Source organism: Setaria viridis, chromosome 1 (genome assembly GCF_005286985.2).
Source record: "Setaria viridis chromosome 1, Setaria_viridis_v4.0, whole genome shotgun sequence".
NCBI lineage: Eukaryota > Viridiplantae > Streptophyta > Magnoliopsida > Poales > Poaceae > Setaria > Setaria viridis.
In genome coordinates this window covers 34,404,419-34,424,507 of record NC_048263.2, presented here as the reverse complement: position 1 = coordinate 34,424,507, position 20,089 = coordinate 34,404,419, and the positions used below count along the sequence as shown (strand labels likewise).

The 20,089-nt window shown below is 51.5% G+C and overlaps 3 protein-coding genes across 4 annotated transcripts; 1 reads left to right on the top strand and 2 right to left on the bottom strand.

Moving 5' to 3' along the window:
• Positions 1-416: 416 nt before the first annotated feature.
• LOC117833514 (uncharacterized) lies at positions 417-2,244 on the top strand. Its single transcript, XM_034713042.2, has one exon. It carries the CDS (start codon positions 1,004-1,006, stop codon positions 1,886-1,888), a length of 885 nt encoding a protein of 294 aa, XP_034568933.1. The 5' UTR covers positions 417-1,003; the 3' UTR covers positions 1,889-2,244.
• Positions 2,245-11,079: 8,835 nt separating this feature from the next.
• LOC117833501 (probable purine permease 11) lies at positions 11,080-13,501 on the bottom strand. Of its 2 annotated transcripts, none has more exons than XM_034713020.2 (2): positions 13,220-13,501; positions 11,080-12,372 (listed from the first exon to the last, which is right to left on the bottom strand). In XM_034713020.2, exons 1-2 carry the CDS (start codon positions 13,302-13,304, stop codon positions 11,306-11,308), a joined length of 1,152 nt encoding a protein of 383 aa, XP_034568911.1. In that variant the 5' UTR covers positions 13,305-13,501; the 3' UTR covers positions 11,080-11,305. The 2 variants fall into 2 exon arrangements, with proteins under 2 accessions (XP_034568911.1, XP_034568919.1); XM_034713028.2 differs by lacking the exon at positions 13,220-13,501 and adding an exon at positions 12,996-13,182.
• A 1,155-nt stretch (positions 13,502-14,656) lies between these two features.
• On the bottom strand, positions 14,657-15,618 carry LOC117863110 (putative invertase inhibitor). Its single transcript, XM_034746706.2, has one exon. It carries the CDS (start codon positions 15,492-15,494, stop codon positions 14,925-14,927), a length of 570 nt encoding a protein of 189 aa, XP_034602597.1. The 5' UTR covers positions 15,495-15,618; the 3' UTR covers positions 14,657-14,924.
• Between the last annotated feature and the right edge of the window lie 4,471 nt (positions 15,619-20,089).

Below are 20,089 nucleotides of genomic sequence, written 5' to 3'. Positions count from 1 at the left end.
GGAAAACCAGCAAGACACTTGCTCCATTTCTGGCCAGCTTATTCCGTCGCTGTTTTTCTGTCATGTACTACTATACTGTTTTTAGGCATGGCCATCTTTAGATTTCGCACCTACTTACGAGCATGCACGAAAAGGGCAAACGTGCCAAATTCCAAAACGCACCTTTTTCTATCAGATGTGGCACGCCAGACGCTACTACTAGAATCCAAACCCACCACGTTGACACGAGACGACACGAGACCAGTGGCCACAGCACTGCAAGTCTGCAAAGCACGAACCAGGAACGAACGGGGCCCATCCGAGTCCAAGGTGAACGGAAAATTTGACCCAAACCGATCCAATCCAGGCCCAGGCAACGCCAAATCAGTGTCAATCTACTACCACCGTCCACCATCCAGTCACGGGATCATAAGGTCTCGTCGGCTCACCCAACACCACCCCAGGTCCAAAGCCACAACCGAAAGAAACCCCAAATTGCCAATGCCTTCGAGCCGCCAAGCACAGCATCGCTCGGTCGCCCCCAACCCCAAGCCCTCTCTCCCCGTGCCGGCTGCCGGCACCTCATCAAGTCATCATCCATCTCATCTCCTCCGCGCCGTGCCCCCGTCCACCTGCTTCTTCCATCCGCACCTTATTTAAACCGGGAACCGCAACTTCCGAAGCGAAAAGATCCTTCTCTTCTCTCTCGTTTCTCCCCTCGCATCGCATCCGCCCAAGCGCACGCGCCCGCGCACGCACACCTGCAACAACAGCTGCCGCGTTGCCAGCTTAAACAAAACCCACCCAAATTTAAGCCATCCCTCCCAGCCCGGAAAGGGAACCCAAAACAAAACAAAGCAAGGAAGGCAGGTGGCGTCCCGCGCCGTCGGAAATTCCGCTTCGCTTCGCATCGCAGCCGCGTCGTCCCCGCCTCTCCTCGTCAATCCACCCACCCCACCAATCGCCGAGGGAGCGCGGGGCTCCGGCGGCGACATGAGATGACAAGACGCGCGACGGGACGGGCATGAGGTGCAAGCAGCACACGTACCAGGCCGGCGGCGGCGTCTGCGCCACGTGCCTCCGCGACCGCCTGCTCGCGCTCGCGGCGGAGCGCAACGGCGCCTCCTCGCCCCCCTCGCCCGCGCAGGCTCCTCCCGCGCCCGAGCCCGAGCCCGCGGCGTTCCCTAGGTCGGTGTCGCCGTACGTGTCCCGCAGGAAGTCGGACGCCGCGGCGGGCGGGGGCGGCGCGCTCAGGAACCACCCGAGCCTGCTCTTCTTCCGGACGCCGCAGGTGGGGCCCGCCTACGGCGGCGGCGGCGGCGGCGCGCTCGAGGAGGGCGACATAGCCTATGAGTACGAGAAGCGGCGCGCCGGCAAGTTCTCCGTGCTCGCCATGCTCTTCGGCCACCACCACAGGTCGGAGGAGGACAAGCATCAGGGGGGCGTCGCCAAGGAGCGCAAGAAATATTCTTGGTTCGCCGGGATCATACCGCGCCGCCGCAAGAAGCAGGCGCCGGCCGCCGCCTCCTCCTCGCCGCCGTCGGCCCCGCCCAGGCGCTCCTGCCGCGTGGTCAGCAACCGGGGGCTCTCGCCGGAGCGAGACAGCCACGGGAGCGGCGATGAGAGCAGCTCGCCCAACGCGGATCCGCCGTGGCGGCCTTCCCCGTCCCCGATGCGGAAGACCCCGTGCCGGCGCCGCCAGACCAACAGCTTGCCGTCGGGCTTCGCCGTCTGCCTCAGCCCGCTCGTGCGGCCCAGCCCGTGGCGCCGCCACCGGGGCGTCCAGCCGCCGGACCCCGCCGCCTTCTCCTGCGAGCTCCGGCCGTCGCCGCTCCACAACCTCTCGTCCGCGGCCTCCGTTACGCGCTGCCGCTCCAGAAAGCTTGCCGACGGCGGCCGGTTCCGGTGATCTTTCCATTTCCATCCTATGATTTCGCCACCTAATCCGGATTACTAGTCCAATTTTTAGCTTTTCTCTTCCTTTTTTGGATTTACATTTTGTCCATCTGTGAAGAAGAGTCTGTAAGATTGGGCACAACCAAAGTCCAAACTCCAAACCACTCCGTTGACATATACTGCTGCGTAGGTTACTACTGCTTGTCGGCCCAACATTATGTGGCAATGTAACGAGCTGCTTGTATGAAAGTACTTGTTCATGTTTGTACAGCTAGCTGTCTAATCCTTTTCTTTGTTGCAAAATGGGCCTCCTCTAATCCAAGCTTTTCGATCATGCTTGGATTTATTAACAAAGATTAGACTTAATGATGTCTATGGTACAGGAACAGATCCTATGTGCAGAATTAAATGCTGGAGATAGCGAAAGGGAGAGTATTCGTACAGAGCTGGAGATTGGTAAAAAAGAAGGTTCTTGATCGTTTTGTGTGTGAATGAAGGAGTTCTGAATCTGATCCTATTCTATTCTATAGCCTATGAATATGAGACGAGAGAGGTGCATGATACAAACATCAATTCTATATTTCAATTCAATTCCATTTGGTCAGAGGATTCACATGGAGAGGCAGGCAGCATATTGATGGTGGATGGCTGCCCAGTCCCTTCATTACTCTTTTGCTGGTACACCAAACCAACCTATTCAATGATCTCAACCCCTTTGTGTTGTTTGTGCGTATTCGAGTCAGCTGACCTCTATTGGCTGGCTCTCTGTTCTTTCAGAATTTTTGTACGGTGACACACGCGAGGAGGAAAAGAAATAGACCGTGGTCACAAAGTGCTACGTCTTCTTCAACACAGGAGGTACTCAGTATGTACACACTTAATTCACTAATGTCAGACATCAATTCGGGGGATTTGGACATGATTCTCCTCGCATTAGGGCCTCTCTTTAGTGACTTCCGGGCTGCCCACGATGTGAAACATGCCATGATGACGGTGCTGTATTCGTGTGGGTATTAGGCGTGAGTGACTGGCTGATGATGATGTGTGAACGTACACATTAGTGGCGCCTCGTGCCGTGTCTGCACCCTGCTTGGATCGAGGCATTCTTTTGTTAACCTGCTCCTGGTGCCAATGTGCCATCACCGTATCAAATCACCAGTAGTAAACAATGGGGTTATCGGTTATCACAGCTCACAGATAGCTGCTACCACCAGTGCACCCAGACCCAATATAAGAAACTGTCGGTTTTGGCATGTTCTTGGGAGATGTAGCTCGCCCCCTGCGTAAGCTGAACTGTTAAGCGTAGTTTATTAGAGGGAAAAAGTTGGACTTTTTTGAGCTCGCTTTGTAGTTTTCTATCGATCCGTGTTTGAAATGCCATACATGTTATTGTTATCCTAGACAGAAAGCAAAAGATAGAGTAAGCTTTTTATCCTAGAGAGCTCCTTGGTTTCAACTCGTTTTGCGTCTTCCCATGGGACGCTGAGATCTAGGAATTCTACGTAGTACTCGTACTACTCGTGGTGTCCTGACGCCTAATCATGCAACACGTTGGGGATTAGCGCGCCAGTGGGCTGCTGCAAAAGTCAACCTGCCTGGTCTGGTCGGGTAAAAATACAAAAGTCAACCTGGATAAGTTGTCCCCAGCAAAGTCCACCGGCTCGATCAGCGATTCAGCACACATGTGCCGGCCACGCCCCACGCGTACCTTTTGAACCTCATCTATGTGCCGTTACATCGAAGCTCAGATCGTTTGGTCGGGATATCATACCCAGAGTGAACCTGAAGCATCCAAAAGACCAGGACCCAGGGGGTGTTTGATACACCTCCTAAAGTTTATTACCCGTCACATCGGATGTTTGATACTAATTAGAAATATTAAACATAGACTATTTACAAAACTCATTGCACAGATGGAGTCTAATTTGCGAGACGAATCTATTAAATCTAGTTAGTTCATGATTTGACAATGTGCTGCTATAGTAAACATGTGCTAATTATGGATTAATTAGGCTCAATAGATTCGTCTTGCGAATTAGTATAGGGGTTCTGCAATTAGTTTTATAATTAGCTCATGTTTAGTCCTTCTAATTAGTATCCGAACATCCGATGTGATACTCCTAAAGTTTAGCACCTTGTATCCAAACACCCTCCTGACTTGTTTTTTATGAACCGGCCAAGGATAGTGCGTGTTTATAGAAAAAAATATAAAACTACATCCTTGGGGCTATACGACATGAAAAAGAAAAGGAAAGAAAAACAAAACAGGCTCATCCGGTTGGATTGGGATGTCAATGCGAGTAACCACTCGATTCAAAACAGCCACACCCGATCGGTTGGATTGGGACGTCAACGCGGCCTCACCACTCCACTTGCCATGGCGGCACCCACCAATATTCCTGCTCATGTATTCGTCGAAATCTTCAAGCGTGGCCCTACATCGACAGGGAACTGATAGATGCAAACTGCACCGCACCAAGAAGGTCATCGCCATGCAGAACCCTCCGCTGTAGTACCACTGCAACACCACACTCCACCTGACAGAGTGATACCACCGAATTCAGACCTCTCGCAGGCTACCTCGCAGTCGCCACCATGATAACACAACGCGCTGGGGTCTCGCCACATCCGCTATTGGACTCCACCTCGCTCTCGTCGCCACGAAGAAACACCACGCGTGGGGCCTCATCACGCCCGTCACAGTACTCCATGTCCCAGATTCATTTTTTTTGTCCTCGTCAGAGTGGTGAGCAATGTTGCCCCGCTCCACAAGATCTCCCTCGATCAGCCCGGCCACCACCGTAGGTCAACTTCGCCTCGTTGCTTCACCCGCGCAAAAGCCTCCGCCTCCATGTTAGCAAGCCAGAGAAATCACTTGCGCCATCTTCCAACGATATACTGCACCGGGTGGCCCAGCCAAGCTGTGCAACCCGCCGCGGTCCGCTGCAAGCCTAGTTGTCCCACGATGCCATTGCCGCAAGCGCCGTCCTTCGACGCAATCCCACGCCGCATTGACCGTTGCCAAGCAACGCTAGCCATCGCGGTCTGCTGCAAGCAGCTAAGATCGACAACCATGCGATAACCCTTGGCCGCTATCATAACTGCAATCGTCTCTGCTCGGCCTCGATAACACCCGTCCAGCTTGCCACACGGCGGAATTATTGCCACTACCTGCGACCGCCCATGACCAACGAACCAGCAATGCCAAAATCGAGATGGGTCTCTAGAGATGACGCCTCTAAGGAGGGCACGACGCTAATAGCGCTGCTGTCGCTCGTCCAAGATCCGGACAGGGTTTTCATCCAGAGGACCCCGTGCAGCAGAGTTGTAGCTCAGACATGACACCTCCAAAGGGGAGAACAACGCCCGAGGGTGCCGTCGTAATCTCCACCAGTAAGAACGCTGGCAAGGGCTTTTGCCCAGAGCATCCCAACCCGTCGCTGCACGCGCACGGCACTCCCGGACCACGGTCACGGCAGCCCATCCAAGGCAGCGTCGCCGCCGCGCCTCCTCGTACCATGCCGTCGTACCTCCACCTCCGCTCGCTCGCTGGCAGTCATCCTCGTCGCCCTGCGCCGCCCCGCCCGCAGCCTCCGCGCAGCGCCTCCTCCGCACCGCTATCCTCCGCGCTAGCGCCACCTCCGCGCCACTGTCCTCCATGGGCACCACGGCCTCTGCCAGGCCGTCGCGCCTCCTCCTCCACCGGGCCGGCGCGCTCGCGTCCTGGCGCCTTCATCCCGCATTGCGCGGCCTCTTTGCCAGGCTGCCTCGTTTCCGCCGCCTCACTTCTACCATGCCGGCCTCATCGCACGACCTCCATTGCACGGCCTCCTCGCCTCACGCCCTGGCCATCGCTCGCCCCACGCTGGGCCGACGAGGATCTTCTCAACGCGCTCCCCGACGATGTGCTCCTCTTCATCCTCCATCGCCTCCTGTCCGCCGCAGCCGCTGCGCGGACCAGCGTCCTCTCCCGCTGCTGGAGCCGCCTCTATGCGTGCCTCCCAGAGCTCTAGTTCCCACACTCGACCGACCCCCTCGCCCTCGGCCGCTCCCGCGCCGCGCTTGCCGCCCACGCGGCGCCCGTGCTCCCCATGCTGCGGGTCGTCGCCAACGACGCCGACCCGGGGGACGCAGCCGTGGTGCTCCGCCTCACCACGCCTCGCCTCACCCGTGGGCTCTCTTTATGCGGCCACGAGTGGCCTTTGGGAGGGGCACGAGCGGCGAGCTGGTGGCGGTGGCGCTCGCACACGCCCTCGCACTCGTCGTCGCCGTCACCTGCACCCTCAACATCTCCGGCGGTCATGTCAACCTGGCCATCACCTTCAGCACTTTCCACGACGGCCGCATCTGCCTCATCCGCTCGCTCATCTACTGGGCCGCTCACCCGAGACCGCCGCTGTCGTTGCCGGATCCGGCCTCCACGGCACCAGATCCGCCTTCCTGAGCCGTCGCCATCGCCCATGTCTAGCGGATCCGCCATGGCCGCCCGTTTCCCCGTCCGGGACCGGCGCCACCGCGAACCTGGGCTGGAAGACCCCGCCGCCGCCGTCCTAGGGGCCCGTGCGGGATTCCGGCAAACCCCTCCAGCGGCGGCGAGGGAAGGGAAGGGAGGAAGGGGGTGGTGGCAGCAGGGGCGGGCAGTCGCCGCCCGAGTTGCCCGAGTTGCGCGAGCAGGGCGATGCGGGCGGTCTGTTTTTTTTTTTTATCCCCATGAGAGGTGGATCGATCGGTAATTCTATCTATCCGGTCGAAACAAAAACTCCACCGTACGTGGAGCACGCAATCATGCCGCGCACCCTGCGTCGATCGGGGCCTGGCTGGAGGTTGCCAGTCTGCCACTCGAGCCGGGACGCTTTCGCCTCCCTTCGAGATCACGCTTAATGCCGGTAGTTTTCGCGGGGACGCCGGCGGACGTGAACGGCCGGCGACGAGGCGGCACACACGCCCGCGCGCACTAGTGGTGGGTGGGGTGGAGGCGCCATTGTGATGATGACGGCGAGGACTCGTCGGGCGCCCGGGCACTCGCGGCTTAGGCCCCAGATCGATCCGTCGCGCGCGAGCGCTAGTGCGGTGTGGTTGACCGACCGCGGCGCGTGTGCCGTCGCTGCGGCCTGCAGCGACAGAGCCGTAGCGCGCGCACAACAATCTCCGATCTCCTCCGATCCTCCTCCCGTCGCGCCTTTTGCCTTTCTCCGGTGGTGGTGGGATCGGGCGCGTCAGGTGGCGTCGCGCCTAGTTGCGGTGGCGACTCCTGTCGGGTCGGCGGCGGATGCGTGACATGAGAGCAGTCTGGTCGCCGCAGCTCCTTTTCGTGCTGTTTTTCCTTTGCTGCCAAGATAAATTAGTAGCGGAACAGCAGCGGCAGGAGTGAGTGCTTCATCGCAACAAACTTTCTGTTCAGGTCTCGGGCTCCGTGAACAGTTTGATCCGGCGGTGACTGTGCTGTCCGGGGGTTGGAGGATTGAGCTTGAAGGCCATGGCTGCTTCGTGCTGTCGTGCACGCACCTCTCCTTTTCGGCTTTTCGGATCCACGTCTGGGTTGAGAGGAATGTTTTCTCTCACACGCGGATGGATGGAAGCGCCTGTCCTGGCCGGAGTTGGTGCGTGTGTGTCAACTGTCAACGCCAGCGGAGGTGAAGCCGATGGCTCGTAACTGCGTTCACAACGGAACGGAAGGCGATTAAATGAAGTGCCGCTCGTTCAGGACCATCCGTGGTACTGTGGCTCCGTCCCATAGCTAATCATGTGTACTTTCCTGGAGTGGTAGCTTGTAACTGACGCAGGGCCCGGACCACGACCGAAGTGGTCAAGCCAGTCAAAGGGCGCTGATCTGCCACGTGTCAATCTGGAGCGCAATTAGTTCATTGGTTAGTCCCAGCATTTTAAATTGTATGTTATTTTAAGTTGGCTAGTTTCCTAGATTCATAGATAGTTTCATAGAAAAACTATACATCTAAAACCAAAACGATCTACAAGGGAGTACTTCATAGGGACTAGGGAGCAATGTGTACTTCAAAGGGATTAGGGAGCAATGTTTTCAAATCGTATAATCGAATCTAATCGTAAGGGTACCAATAAGATGACTAATCATGATTAGTCGTCAATCAGCCCGATTAGTCTAGGCTAGTCGGTAGTCTAGTCGTCCTATATATTTGAGACCAATATACTATATAGTACATAGTGTAAAGTTATGATCATGATAATTTTGATGGTTAGGTGATAACTTACTTGGTAGGTGGTAACTTACTGGTGAGTTTTGATTTGTGAAATATCCACTAGCAGCTCCTAGTCCCACACTCTTGGATCTTATCATCTTATTGTGGAGGTGTATATCTCAAATCTAATGGCCCCAATGCCAGCCCAAAACAATTTAAGCCCATGTGTTTTTCATGCTTGCAAATTTCTCTCCCTCAAACCTAGTCGTCCTCAGCCTAATCGGACGACTAATCGCGGTTAGTCGATGATTAGTCGGATGACTAGCTTTCTAGTCGGTCAAGTCGGATCGGTGGTCTTTATTGGTATGAGTTGAGCGATAACGGCGAGGGCGACTAATCACAACTAATCGCGATTAGTCGGACGACTTAAAAACATTGCTAGGGAGTGAGTGCAGAGTAAGACCTACACCAATGGTTACATATGAGCTAGCTCATAGAATATTTTCTTATTTTTTAATAAGGGAGAGCAAAGTTATCTATAGTCTCATACAAGCACTTCAAGATTACGTGGGGATGACGTGTGAGATCAGGGAGTGAGTGCAGAGTAAGACCTACTCCAATAGTTACATATGAGCTATCTTATAGAATATTTTCTCATTTTTTAATAGGGGAGAGAAGAGTTATCTCTTGATCAAGAGATAATCTCGTACAGTCACTTCAAGATTACGTGGGAATGACGTGTAGGGTTATTCATATTATGAGCTATTTGCTAAGAGTCAGATCATTGGAAGGGTTGTCTTTGCTTAAAATTAGGTACTAGCTCGTATCATTGGAGGAGGGCTAAGGGAGCTCTGGTAGGAGTACAGAATGGCAGGCCAAAAACTGGTCAACGTGCATCCTCAGCAATCCTGAACCGGCAGGAGCTTCTCTACAACGGAACGGCTGGAGCCTGAAGCTCACATGTATACACTGTACCAAAATAATTGTATTTCTGGATTGTACCTGAATAGGTATTTTGTACAGGTGCATAATCAGAAATGCACTTATTTATTTTATGCAGGTAGTAATAGTTTTGTCTGACAACAGAAGTCTTCTGACTGTCTGGTGGATTTGTCATCAAAAGAAACTGATGTTAATGGAGGATTCCCCAGACATCCACGAGAGTCGAAAATCGATTCAACCCAGCCATCTCATCACATATTTACCAACATGAACAGCGCATCGCTGGCAACAGAATTGTGTTCATCACGAGTGCATCTGAGGTGATAGGATCGTAGGGGCATTTTTCTGCAAAATCTGAGGTATTGAAATGCACAAACGAAGCATACATTGACGCAGCCAAGTGAATACTTCCTACCACCCCTTCGTTGCTGAATCACAGTTCAGCCAGCCAAGAGGCGCTGCCTCACCGATTCTGACTTTCTGAGCGAAACTGTTGCGGACATGTCATTCTTCGAGAAGAAACGACCGTCATTCATCTTCGTGGCCTCGATTTCCTTCGTTACAGCAACAGGTTGCTCAGCCAGTCAGCCTGCAGTGTCATGTACTACATTTATAATATTCTACTAATAATAAGTAAAGTAATTAGAAATTCTGCAAGGTAATACTTACTTCCCGAGATAGACTGAAGACTTATTGCATTGGATTCAAAAATACCAAGTCCCCAATATTTCATATGCTTACGTATATTTTGGCACTTCATCCAAAATGCAAACTCCTGGAAAACGTTTTCTAGGACGTATAAAATCAACTTAAGGGTACGCGTGAATATGGTACTTCTGATCAAGGTCCACTGCTAAGGTATGATCAGCCTACTCATGCAGGCAGCAGAATTCTCATGACCAAAACATGTCCAATATGCCATGACAATACGATAGTTCAGGTTCACCGATTGCAGATTATATCTCCTTAGGATATCTAAAGTGGTAAAATTCAAGTTGGGTGCATATAAATTCAGGTGAAAACAATATAGCTCAGTCAGGCTTCAGTAGATGTAGCAATAACTGAGAAACGATGAACGATTCTCTGAGTAAGATTCAACAGTAATTTATACCAAACCGTTGAATGCACTAAATTGAAACACCCTTTCTGAAGCAGAATTGTTACATCACCATTCACCAGTGAGCAAAATATTAGTAAACTACTAGCTTATACTACCATTTTCAGGCCTGACAAATCCAATTATTCAAAATCATTAGCTTATTTATACACAGAGATTGACACTGTTAACTACACATCTTTAGGATCCTGCTACAATGTCGATTCAGACATGTTCACAAGGATTCATGAGCCTGCTTCCTCAGCATGCAGATCTTGAAGTGACAAATGCTATCCATACTCGGCCAGACTGCCTTCAAGGTTTCAATACACAATGGTCGAATCATGATTCATTTCAAAACATAAAACTCAAAATTTAAAACTCGGTCCTGGGGAAAGAACACCCCTGGTATTAACAGCAGAAGAATTTTCTCGCTGCATGACTGAGAAAACATCCCCAAGGCCTCACCCAGACACCCACACAAGGGGAAACTCGAAATTTATGGAGAGGGTTTTTGTTAGAGTGCTGGGAAACATATCTTATATTTCAGCCTGTGCTTTAAAGGGCTCTAGGAAACAAATGTTGAATAGGAATTTCTTCAATGGGTTCTTCCATGGTCAAAAGTTTCAAAGTAATGACAACCTATGAGTTTTCAGATTCTTCTATGGTCAAAAGTTTCAAAGTAATGACAACCTATGAGTTTTCAGATCAAGCAGCACAAGGGCTTCATTCTACATCACATGAGGCAAGAGTTTTAAATATAAATGCAAGTCAAAGTGGTACTAAAGTTCTTAACTGACAACATGCATTAGCAACTCCCCACCCAAACTACGACAAGTATCAGATCAACATTACCCAGAGTCCCCTCACAAAAGGGTAGTAGTATAAACAGTACCCAGCATCCACCACCACGAAATACTAAATTGAGTTGAACCAATAGCACCACAATATCGCAGTGGTTTAGTAAGTGCAACAAGAACAAATCAAGTCAAGCAAGTATTTAAGAGACGATGAGAAACTTAGAGAGCATATGCCTCTGAAAATATTATCATCTTATTTTTCGGGATGATACAACCATACATAGGACAATAAACTAATAGAGGCACATACCTAAGAATTCTGATCATGAGATTCTTAAAAAAGCTTTCTTTTGGCTACAATAACTAGTACCTTGCTCAATGCCAACAACTTACATTGGCAGAAGCACAAAGAACAATGTAACCAGCACTTAGGAATTCTACTCCACACTAACCGAAGTCTTCCTAGCTTTCTTGTCATTAACATATATCTGGTAGCCATATGAAATAAATCCCCAGATGGCCAACAACATAGCAATAATCTTCACTCCATCCATCTTGTCGTGGAAGAAAATCACAGCAAAAACTGGAATGATGGGTAGAGCTAGTGTGCTTATCACATTTGAAAAGAGGGATGACACCACAAAGATCAAACCAACCACTCCAACAGAAGCTATCTGCCAAGATATAGCAGTCCACAGAAGTGTCATCACATAGGACAGCCTCCCTGAGCTGAAGGCATGCATCTCCCCCTTTAAAGTCTTCCATTCACCACTTGCGAATAACCCAATAAGAGAAGCTATTGTTGCCACTAATGCTGTATATATCTGCATGTTCAGCACGACTGAGAAAGTTTCCCTCTTAATAACCTTCTCAAATGTAACTTGCATTAAAGACAGAATCAGTGAGTATGTGGCCGATGCTCCTAGCGTCAACATGAAACCCAATATGTATCTCCCATGCGATAAACCATTAGTACCCTGAGAATCTTCATCAACTCCAAGAAGTGCGGCAGAAAAGGTAAGGAGGATTACAGAGTTGAAAATCAATGCAGTGAACTTTTGGGCATTGAGGAAATATGAGAAGACAGCATTGAAGGCCAGCTGACTAGCACATATGAGCGAATATGTTGATACAGGAAGGTACAACAGGCCATAGGAATACATCAAGTCATCTGCAGCAATGATGAGCCCCAAGGCAATATATATCAGGGTAATTTTGGTGACAGAAGTCTCAGGGCTAGCGGTGGTTGTTTGTGTAGATTTTGAACGGAACAGGTATAGGGCGATGAATAGCACAGGAAAGCCAGCAGTTTGGACAAATGTGGACATCCACTTGCTATTTCCACCTTGATTGTAGTAGAACCTCCCAAGGAGTGTTGATGCTGTCTGACCAGCAATGAGGAAGAAAATGTTTAGGGCTACCATCAACCACCAATGCCAATGCTTGGTAGGAGAGTTCTGAGGAGCTGTTTCGTTAGCAGAAGAAGTTTCAGGTTTGGATGATCCTGCAAATAACAGGTGGAAGGCATTGTCAAGAGGTTATGTCAAACTGCAAATGCCAAGAACTGATGCTAACAGGACATCACCAAATAAAACAGTACATTATCTTTCCTTATGAACTAAGTATGCCTGATCAACCTAACCAACCGAACTCTGCTGTCCTGACGAATGGGACTTAATCCCATAGTGCACCAAATCTACTGTAAGAAATTCGTCCACGATACCTTTATGACTTCTTTCTTACAGCTCACGGTGTTGCCGAAAACCATCAGGGCTATTCTGAACCAAACTCGCATTATCCCCAAAGAAGAAAAGAATAAAACAGGGCTGATTATAGTAACTAAAAGTAAGATTTGCAACACTTATTTTTGGAAAGCTGCAAATATCTGGTGTTCTAATTAATCGACTGAACCCGCTCCTGCATACAACCGATTTAACACATGCTCTAAACGGCCGGTTCATTGTACAGGGAATTCGAAACAAATAACTGAAAACGGACGTGCGCACATCACCAGAACATGCAGCAGTGGCAAGGCAATCATGGGCGTGCACACCGAAAAGGAAGGATGATAAAAAAAAACAATCCCAACTGCTAGCTAAAATCCATCGAGCCAACAGGCTGACGTACCCCCAGCAGGCAATTCATCGAACACTTCGTGAACTTGAACCCGGGCCAACGACGTGCCACCGGAAACCCAACAGGGCAACAGAACGAAGAAGATATCAATCCGCTACGCACACAGCCACGCACCGAGGAAGCGAATCCAATATCTGCGCTATTCTCGTCACTCCGCACAACGATAACCAAACAAAGCGAAAGTTCTAGCAGAGAGAGACGAGCGGAGGACTGACCCGTGATCTGTATCTGGACCTCATCTTCCCTGCTGCCGCCTCCTCCCACGCCCGCGCCCCCGCTGCTGCCGTCGTCGCCGGCCATGCCGTGCCCCCGCGCGCGATCCGATGCGAGTGGGCTGGGCTAGCGGAGGACGCGACGAGTGAGGACGAAGAGGAGACGAGATGGCGCGGGACGAGGGGAGGACGAGAGGAAGAGGCAGTGGTCAGCGACTCGGCGTGGGAGCGCCGCACGGGGGGTTGGAAAAGCGGGGCACATCCTTCCCTCCCGTGGTCCGTGGAACACCCGGCTTTTTGGACCCTTCCCGCTGGCCTCTCGCCGTCGCTGTCCCGCGAGGCTGCGACCAAGGACTTGCGCGATCGCCCATTCGCCTGCTCCGGATCCCAAATCGCCATCATTTTTTTCTTTTCGGACGGGACCCCACCCGAACGGTTTGGTCACGTATCGGTAGTACGCCGCCTGAGTTGACCCGACACCGAAACGATTACGCGATGATGAGATGACTAGATGAGGATACTGTGCGCCGCTACTATCGCACGATACGGACTGCGGCTGTAGACGTAGACGGTGCCGAGAAGATAGCGTGAAACGGGAGCAGGATGGATGCTACTGCTGTTGCCGTGTGGTGATCGGGCACAGGAATGAGATTCCGCGGCCGGACTAGCGATGCCGGTGGTGCCTACGTGGCCGCGAGATTTTTCTGCGTCGGATGCCCGCAGCTCCTGGCCGCAAGTTGTTCGCGCGTCCACCAACTCTGACTTCGCCGGTTCGCCCTCTCTCCGTCTCTCTACGAGCCAGGCAGCGCACCGCATTTTGATTCCGGAAGCGAGAGCCTCGCCGAGAGAGGGGAAACAGCGGCGGAAAAGAAGCCTCTCTCCACACCGTTCAGCTCGTGGGCTTCGGCTTGTATCATCGGCCTGCTTTTTTCAGGCTTGGATCATCCATCGGCCAGCTCGTGGGCAAAAGAAGGCCCTGAGAGAAAACAGCTCGTGGCCTTCCTTCGTAATTGGCCCAGCCCAGTTGCCTTTTGGGCCTGCTTCAGAACTGATCCACGAAATTGTTTGCCCTGTCAAAAAAAAGGACAAAATTGTATGACATAGCGTAGTATTTTGGTAGCTGGTATCACGCACGATATAAACAGTGCAGCACACCGTGAACCTATAAATTCTTCTGATGCGCAGTGTGATTCTTTCTTCTTTACGAACTACCGTACCCGATCCAAACAATTTTGGCATCTGATCAGCCTGCTGCTGGCTACTACCAGCAACTGTTTTGCCCATACGGCCATGATCACCACTGCTCACATGCCATAAGTAAAAGAAGAGAGGCCCAAAGGCAAAAGTGCACTGCAGCGTGAAGCCGGCAGCACGCGTTGCTTCCACTCAAGGCTCGAGTGTCCCGCACAGCTAACAATCCACGTTCAAAGACCAGAAAAAGGCGCGCGACACAGATTCCACATGCCACTATCCCACTACACCACCCCATATCGCTTGAATTGCATGCACGGCACTACGCAAACCAAACTCCATAGAACAAGGGAAACCGTGCTTGGACACGTTCGCGGAAAAAATGGAACAAGGGAAACTAGGTTACCAGAACAAGAACTCAAAAACATATTCTAGTAGTACATATACTCTCTCATCCAAATACCTGCATTATTCTTATGCTTATTACTGAACACGTATGGTACATGCGCGTCAATCGCTAATCCTTGTCCTCGATCGGCGTCGATGGTGGCCGCGGTGTCAGTGACGCCGCGACGGCGAGAGCGACGGTCGCCAGATTCTTGAACTCGGCGTCCTCAGCGGCCAGCGGCGACGTGTCGTCGGCCTCGCCGAACGCATCCTCGCACGTCGCGGGCGCGTCCACCGCCGCGCTGAGCTGCGTGACGGCGTCGTCGGCGCCGCCGGCGCCCTCGCCGCGGGCGAGGTCCTCCTCCGCCTGGGCGAGCTGATCCACGGCGTCCGAGTACACCTCGGCGCACACGGCGAGCCGGTCCCGCCTCCTCGCGTCCCTCTCCACGGCGCACAGGGCCGCGACGCGCGCGGCCGTGGCGTTGGCCTTCGCCCCCGCGATCATCGCCGCGATGGCGGCGAGGCCGCGCGCGTCGGCCGCCGCGACGCTCGCCTTGTCGGCCTGGAAGACTCTGATGCAGTAGTCGTAGCCGATGGAGGGGTGGCCGGCGGCGAAGGACCTGCACGCGTCTTCCAGCGTGGATGACTTGCACGTAGGCACGACGAGCAAGAGGAACAGCACGGAGGAGAGCAGCTTCATGGTGTGGCCTCGATGGTTTTGCTTTGCTAGTTAGCTCCGGTAGGTATGGCTTCTGGTCGTGAGGTTTTGAGAGTATTTGATGGCGATAGTAGACAGCAGTTGGTTGGTGCTGCCTTGGTGTTGGTGGCCGGCTCGTGGCTAAAAGTAGTGCAACTGCAGATGGCTTCAGAGTGTAGAATATTCGAAGAATTTTGTTTTTTTTCCTCCCGAAGCATTCGAAAAATTTTGTTGATACGAAATGTTCGAAGAATTTGTTCAAGCTACGTTAGTTGAAAACCATGAAAGACAAACATATAGTAGTAGAGCAGCCGTAATGGGTCTCGGCACCTAGGCCACGTCCTGGGCGACTCGAGCAGCGGTTACGTTTCTGGGTGACGGCTGCTTCGATTCTCCTGTTTCCTCCCTACGTTTTCCTGGTTGATCTGCCTGTTCGTCGTGTCTTAGGTCTCCCAGGGTCGGATCCATCTTGGATTTTAGACTCTTTCAGTTCTTTCATGCGTCCACAAAGCCATAAACCTAGTTGTTGGAGGAGCCGTCGTTTTTTTTCTGCCGGGATCTAATCCCATCGGCTGGGTGGTGTAGGCGTCGTTGTTCTGCCGGGATCTAATCCCTCGGCTGGGTGGTGGCGGCGGTGATTATGGAGGGGATGGAGGGCCTTCTGAAGAACCTGAAGCTGTCGGAAGTGGAGAAGAAAAGCATTCGCATCGGGGGTGACAAGGAGGGAGGACTTGGCGATGGTTCACTGAAAGCTTTCGGAAAACTTTTGTCTGATCGCGAGGTGAGAACGGAGGTGGTGGAGCAGACTTTGGGATGGATTTGGTGCCCTAGGAAGGGAATCGAATGCAAGGACTTGGGAGACAACTGCTTTCTGCTCACTTTCTCGCAAGCAACGGCGAAGAGGAGGGCCCTAGAAGAGGGGCCATGGATGATCTCCAACGAGGCGCTGGTGGTTGCGGATTTCGATGGGACAAAGTCTTTGGATGAAATCATTTTCTCTTTCATCCCTATCTGGATTCGTGTTGCCCGTCTCCCAATGGGTCTCATGAACAAGGCGACGGCGGAGGTGATAGGGGATGAGTTTGGGAAATTCTTGGAGGTGGATTTTGAGAGTGATGATCTTGCGGCGGGAAGGGTTCTTCGGGTCAAAGTCAGACTGGACATCCGTCTACCTCTGAGGCGTGGCATTACGGTTGACTTGGGTGAGGGAGTTGGAGATCACTGGTGTCCTGTACAATATGAGTTTCTCCCGGAGTTTTGTTATGTGCGCGGTATTATCGGACATGTTGACAAAACTTGTACAAAGAAGCTTGGAAAGGAGGAGAGGGCACCTTTTGACCGGGCGCTGAGATTTATTCCCCCAAAAAAGAGGTATGGTGGTGGGGGATGGAGAGGTGAAGGTGGACAGTATGATGGAGGACGTTTTCTGGGAAGCAGAAGCTATCGAGGAGGGGGTTCAGGGAGCTGGAGTCATGGCGGATCAGGTGGTAGAAGTAATGGTGGGAGGTCTAGGAGTGATTCTTTAACCTGGAGAAAGGATGTTGCTCTAGGGGGTGTGGAGAAGAGCCAGCAGGGAGCAGATGTAGAGGAGACATTTCCATCTAAAAGCCTGCAGCAGAAAACACTTGGCCAAAAATCTAGTGCTGCAAAGCATGCCCTCCTGTCGGGGCTACTGAATGAGAAGATGGGGACAAACGTCGAATTTTCTAGTACGACTGCAGGAGCCCAGGAGAACAGTAGCATGCAGATTACGTATGAGAAACTGGAGGGTGCAGGGTCAGGCGAGGGCAGGAAAATTTCTCCAAAAAAGTTCAGAAGACAACCTCGGGTCTCAAAAGAAAAGGAAAAGGGGACTGGGGTAGAGAAGAAACAGCAAAAAAAGAGGGGCTTGGTGGAGTTGATGGAGGTGGAGCGAGGAAAGTCACAGGAGCAGAAAAAGGCAAGGGTGGAGGGATCAGCAGAGGAGACGAACATAAACAGCGCGGGGCTGTCGGAACAGCCCTGCGAGTCAAAATGAAGATCATAGCTTGGAATTGCCGTGGGTTGGGGAACGGCGCGGCAATTCGAGGCCTTCTGAATGTTCAGAAGGAAGAGGACCCCGATATTTTGTTCTTGTCCGAAACAAAATTGGATGAGCACAGAATAAAAGGTTTGAGGTGGAAATTGGGACTTACTAACGTGGTGGTGAAGGACTGTGTGGGTAGAAGTGGAGGTCTGGCCCTATTTTGGAGGACAGGGGTGGATGTGCACGTGAGGTGGATATCACGTTTGTACATTGACGCAGACGTGCGGGAGGCAGATAGTTTCTCTTGAGACTTACGGGGTTTTATGGAGAACCGAGCACGGAGAATAAACACTTGTCATGGAAGGCGTTGAGGACGTTGAACGCTGCCAGGCGCAAACCATGGTTGTGCCTGGGGGATTTTAACGAGATTCTCATGGGTGCGGAGAAGGAAGGTGGACTGCCACGAGGGCAAGCTTGCATGGATCGTTTCCGGTCGGCGTTGGAGGACTGCGAGCTCTCTGATTTGGGGTTTGCTGGGGATCTCTTCACATGGTGGAACAACAGCCATAATAGCAACGAGTATGTTCGGGAATGGCTTGATCGGGCGGTGGCCAATGAGGAATGGCGTGCTCACTTTCCGCTGTACAAAGTAATAAATGGTGAGCCGCGCCACTCAGACCATAGGCCGGTGGTGGTGTTGACGGAGGAGGATGTCCATAGTGGTGCTCGAAGGGGTGGACAAAGCTTTTGTTTTGAAGCTCATTAGGTGGAGGAGGAGCAGTGTGCTCCGATTGTGGAGAACGCCTGGAAGACTGTGATGGAAGGAAGGAGGGGGACGGTGATGGAGGCAGTACAGAGTGTTGCTACTGATCTGGGGGACTGGAATAGAAATGTACTAGGGGATTTGGAGAAGCGTATGAAGCAGTTGAGAAAGGCAATGGAGGCATGTAGAAGAGGGCCGATTAATGAGCAGTCTTTAAGGAGAATGGAGTTGCTAAAATTCCGTTGGGAGAGACTGGAAGAGCAGAAAGATTTGTATTGGCGCCAACGAGCTAAGGCGCATTGGGTTTCGAAGGGGGATAGGAATACACATTTCTTTCATCAATACGCCTCGGAGAGAAGAAAGAGGAACCGAATCAAGAGATTGGTGCAGGATGACGGGAGGGTGGTGGAGGAAGATGGGGAGCTGGAAACACTAATTACTAATTATTACAGAAATTTATTTACCACAAATGCAGGGGACCGTATGGATGAACTCCTCCAGCATGTTAAGCAGGTGGTTTCAAATGAGATGAACGATCAGCTGCTACGTGATTTCACAGAGGAGGAGGTGCGCCAAGAACTTGATGCCATCGGGGACCTTAAAGCTCCGGGGGCAGATGGCATGTCGTCTCTGTTCTACAAGAAGCATTGGAATATTGTGGGGGCGGATGTGGTGAGGGAAGTTCTCAATTTCCTCAATGATGGCAGCATGCCGGCAAAGTGGAATGAGACGGTGGTGGTGCTGATTCCTAAGGTGCAAAATCCTGAGCGGCTAAAAGATCTACGACCAATAAGTTTGTGTAATGTCATATACAAGATCACCTCCAAAGTTTTGTCCAATCGGCTCAAGTTAATTCTTCCTGAGATCATCTCTCAAAACCAGAGTGCTTTTGTCCCGGGCAGGCTCATTTCTGATAATATTCTGATTGCTTATGAGATGACTCATTACTTGCAGAATAAGAGATCGGGAGGTGAGGGCTTTGCTGCACTGAAGCTAGACATGAGCAAAGCGTATGATAGGGTGGAATGGAACTATTTGGAGAAAATTATGTTGAAGATGGGTTTCAGCCGGCGATGGGTCAGTTTGATCTTGTGCTGCATTTCTACGGTGACTTATAGAGTTAAGGTGAATGGTGTACTCACAGAAGAAATCAAGCCAACGAGAGGGTTGCGGCAGGGTGACCCGTTGTCCCCGTATTTGTTCCTGTTATGTGCCGAGGGTTTCTCATCAATGTTGAATGTAGCGGAGGAAGCCGGAAGGCTGCAGGGGATCAGTATCTGTGCTAATGCGCCCAGCATTACTCAGTTGCTCTTTGCAGATGATGCTTTGCTTCTCTTAAAAGCAAACCAGGAGAATGCAAATTATCTGCAATATGTACTCCAAGTGTATGAGGCATGCTCGGGTCAGATGATAAACAAAGATAAGTCTTCTGTATTGTTCAGTAAGAACACAAGTCAAACATCAGGTGATCAATTCCTATCCACCCTCGGTCTTGCACAGGGGGTGAGAACAGACAGGTACCTTGGCTTGCCTATCTATATGGGTCGTTCAAGGACACAAACATTTGCATATCTAAAAGACAGAGTCTGGAAGCGCATACATGGCTGGAAGGAGAAGCTTTTGTCGAAGGCCGAAATAGAAACTCTTATAAAAGCGGTGGCCCAGGCAATTCCAAGCTATGCGATGGCCTGTTTTGATATCACAAAGTCAGTGTCGGATGAGATTTGTACTATGATTTGCCGTTTTTGGTGGGCTCAAATGGAGAAGGAAAATAAAGTGCATTGGGTGTCTTGGGAGATTCTGTCAAGTCGGAAAGATGAGAGCGGCTTG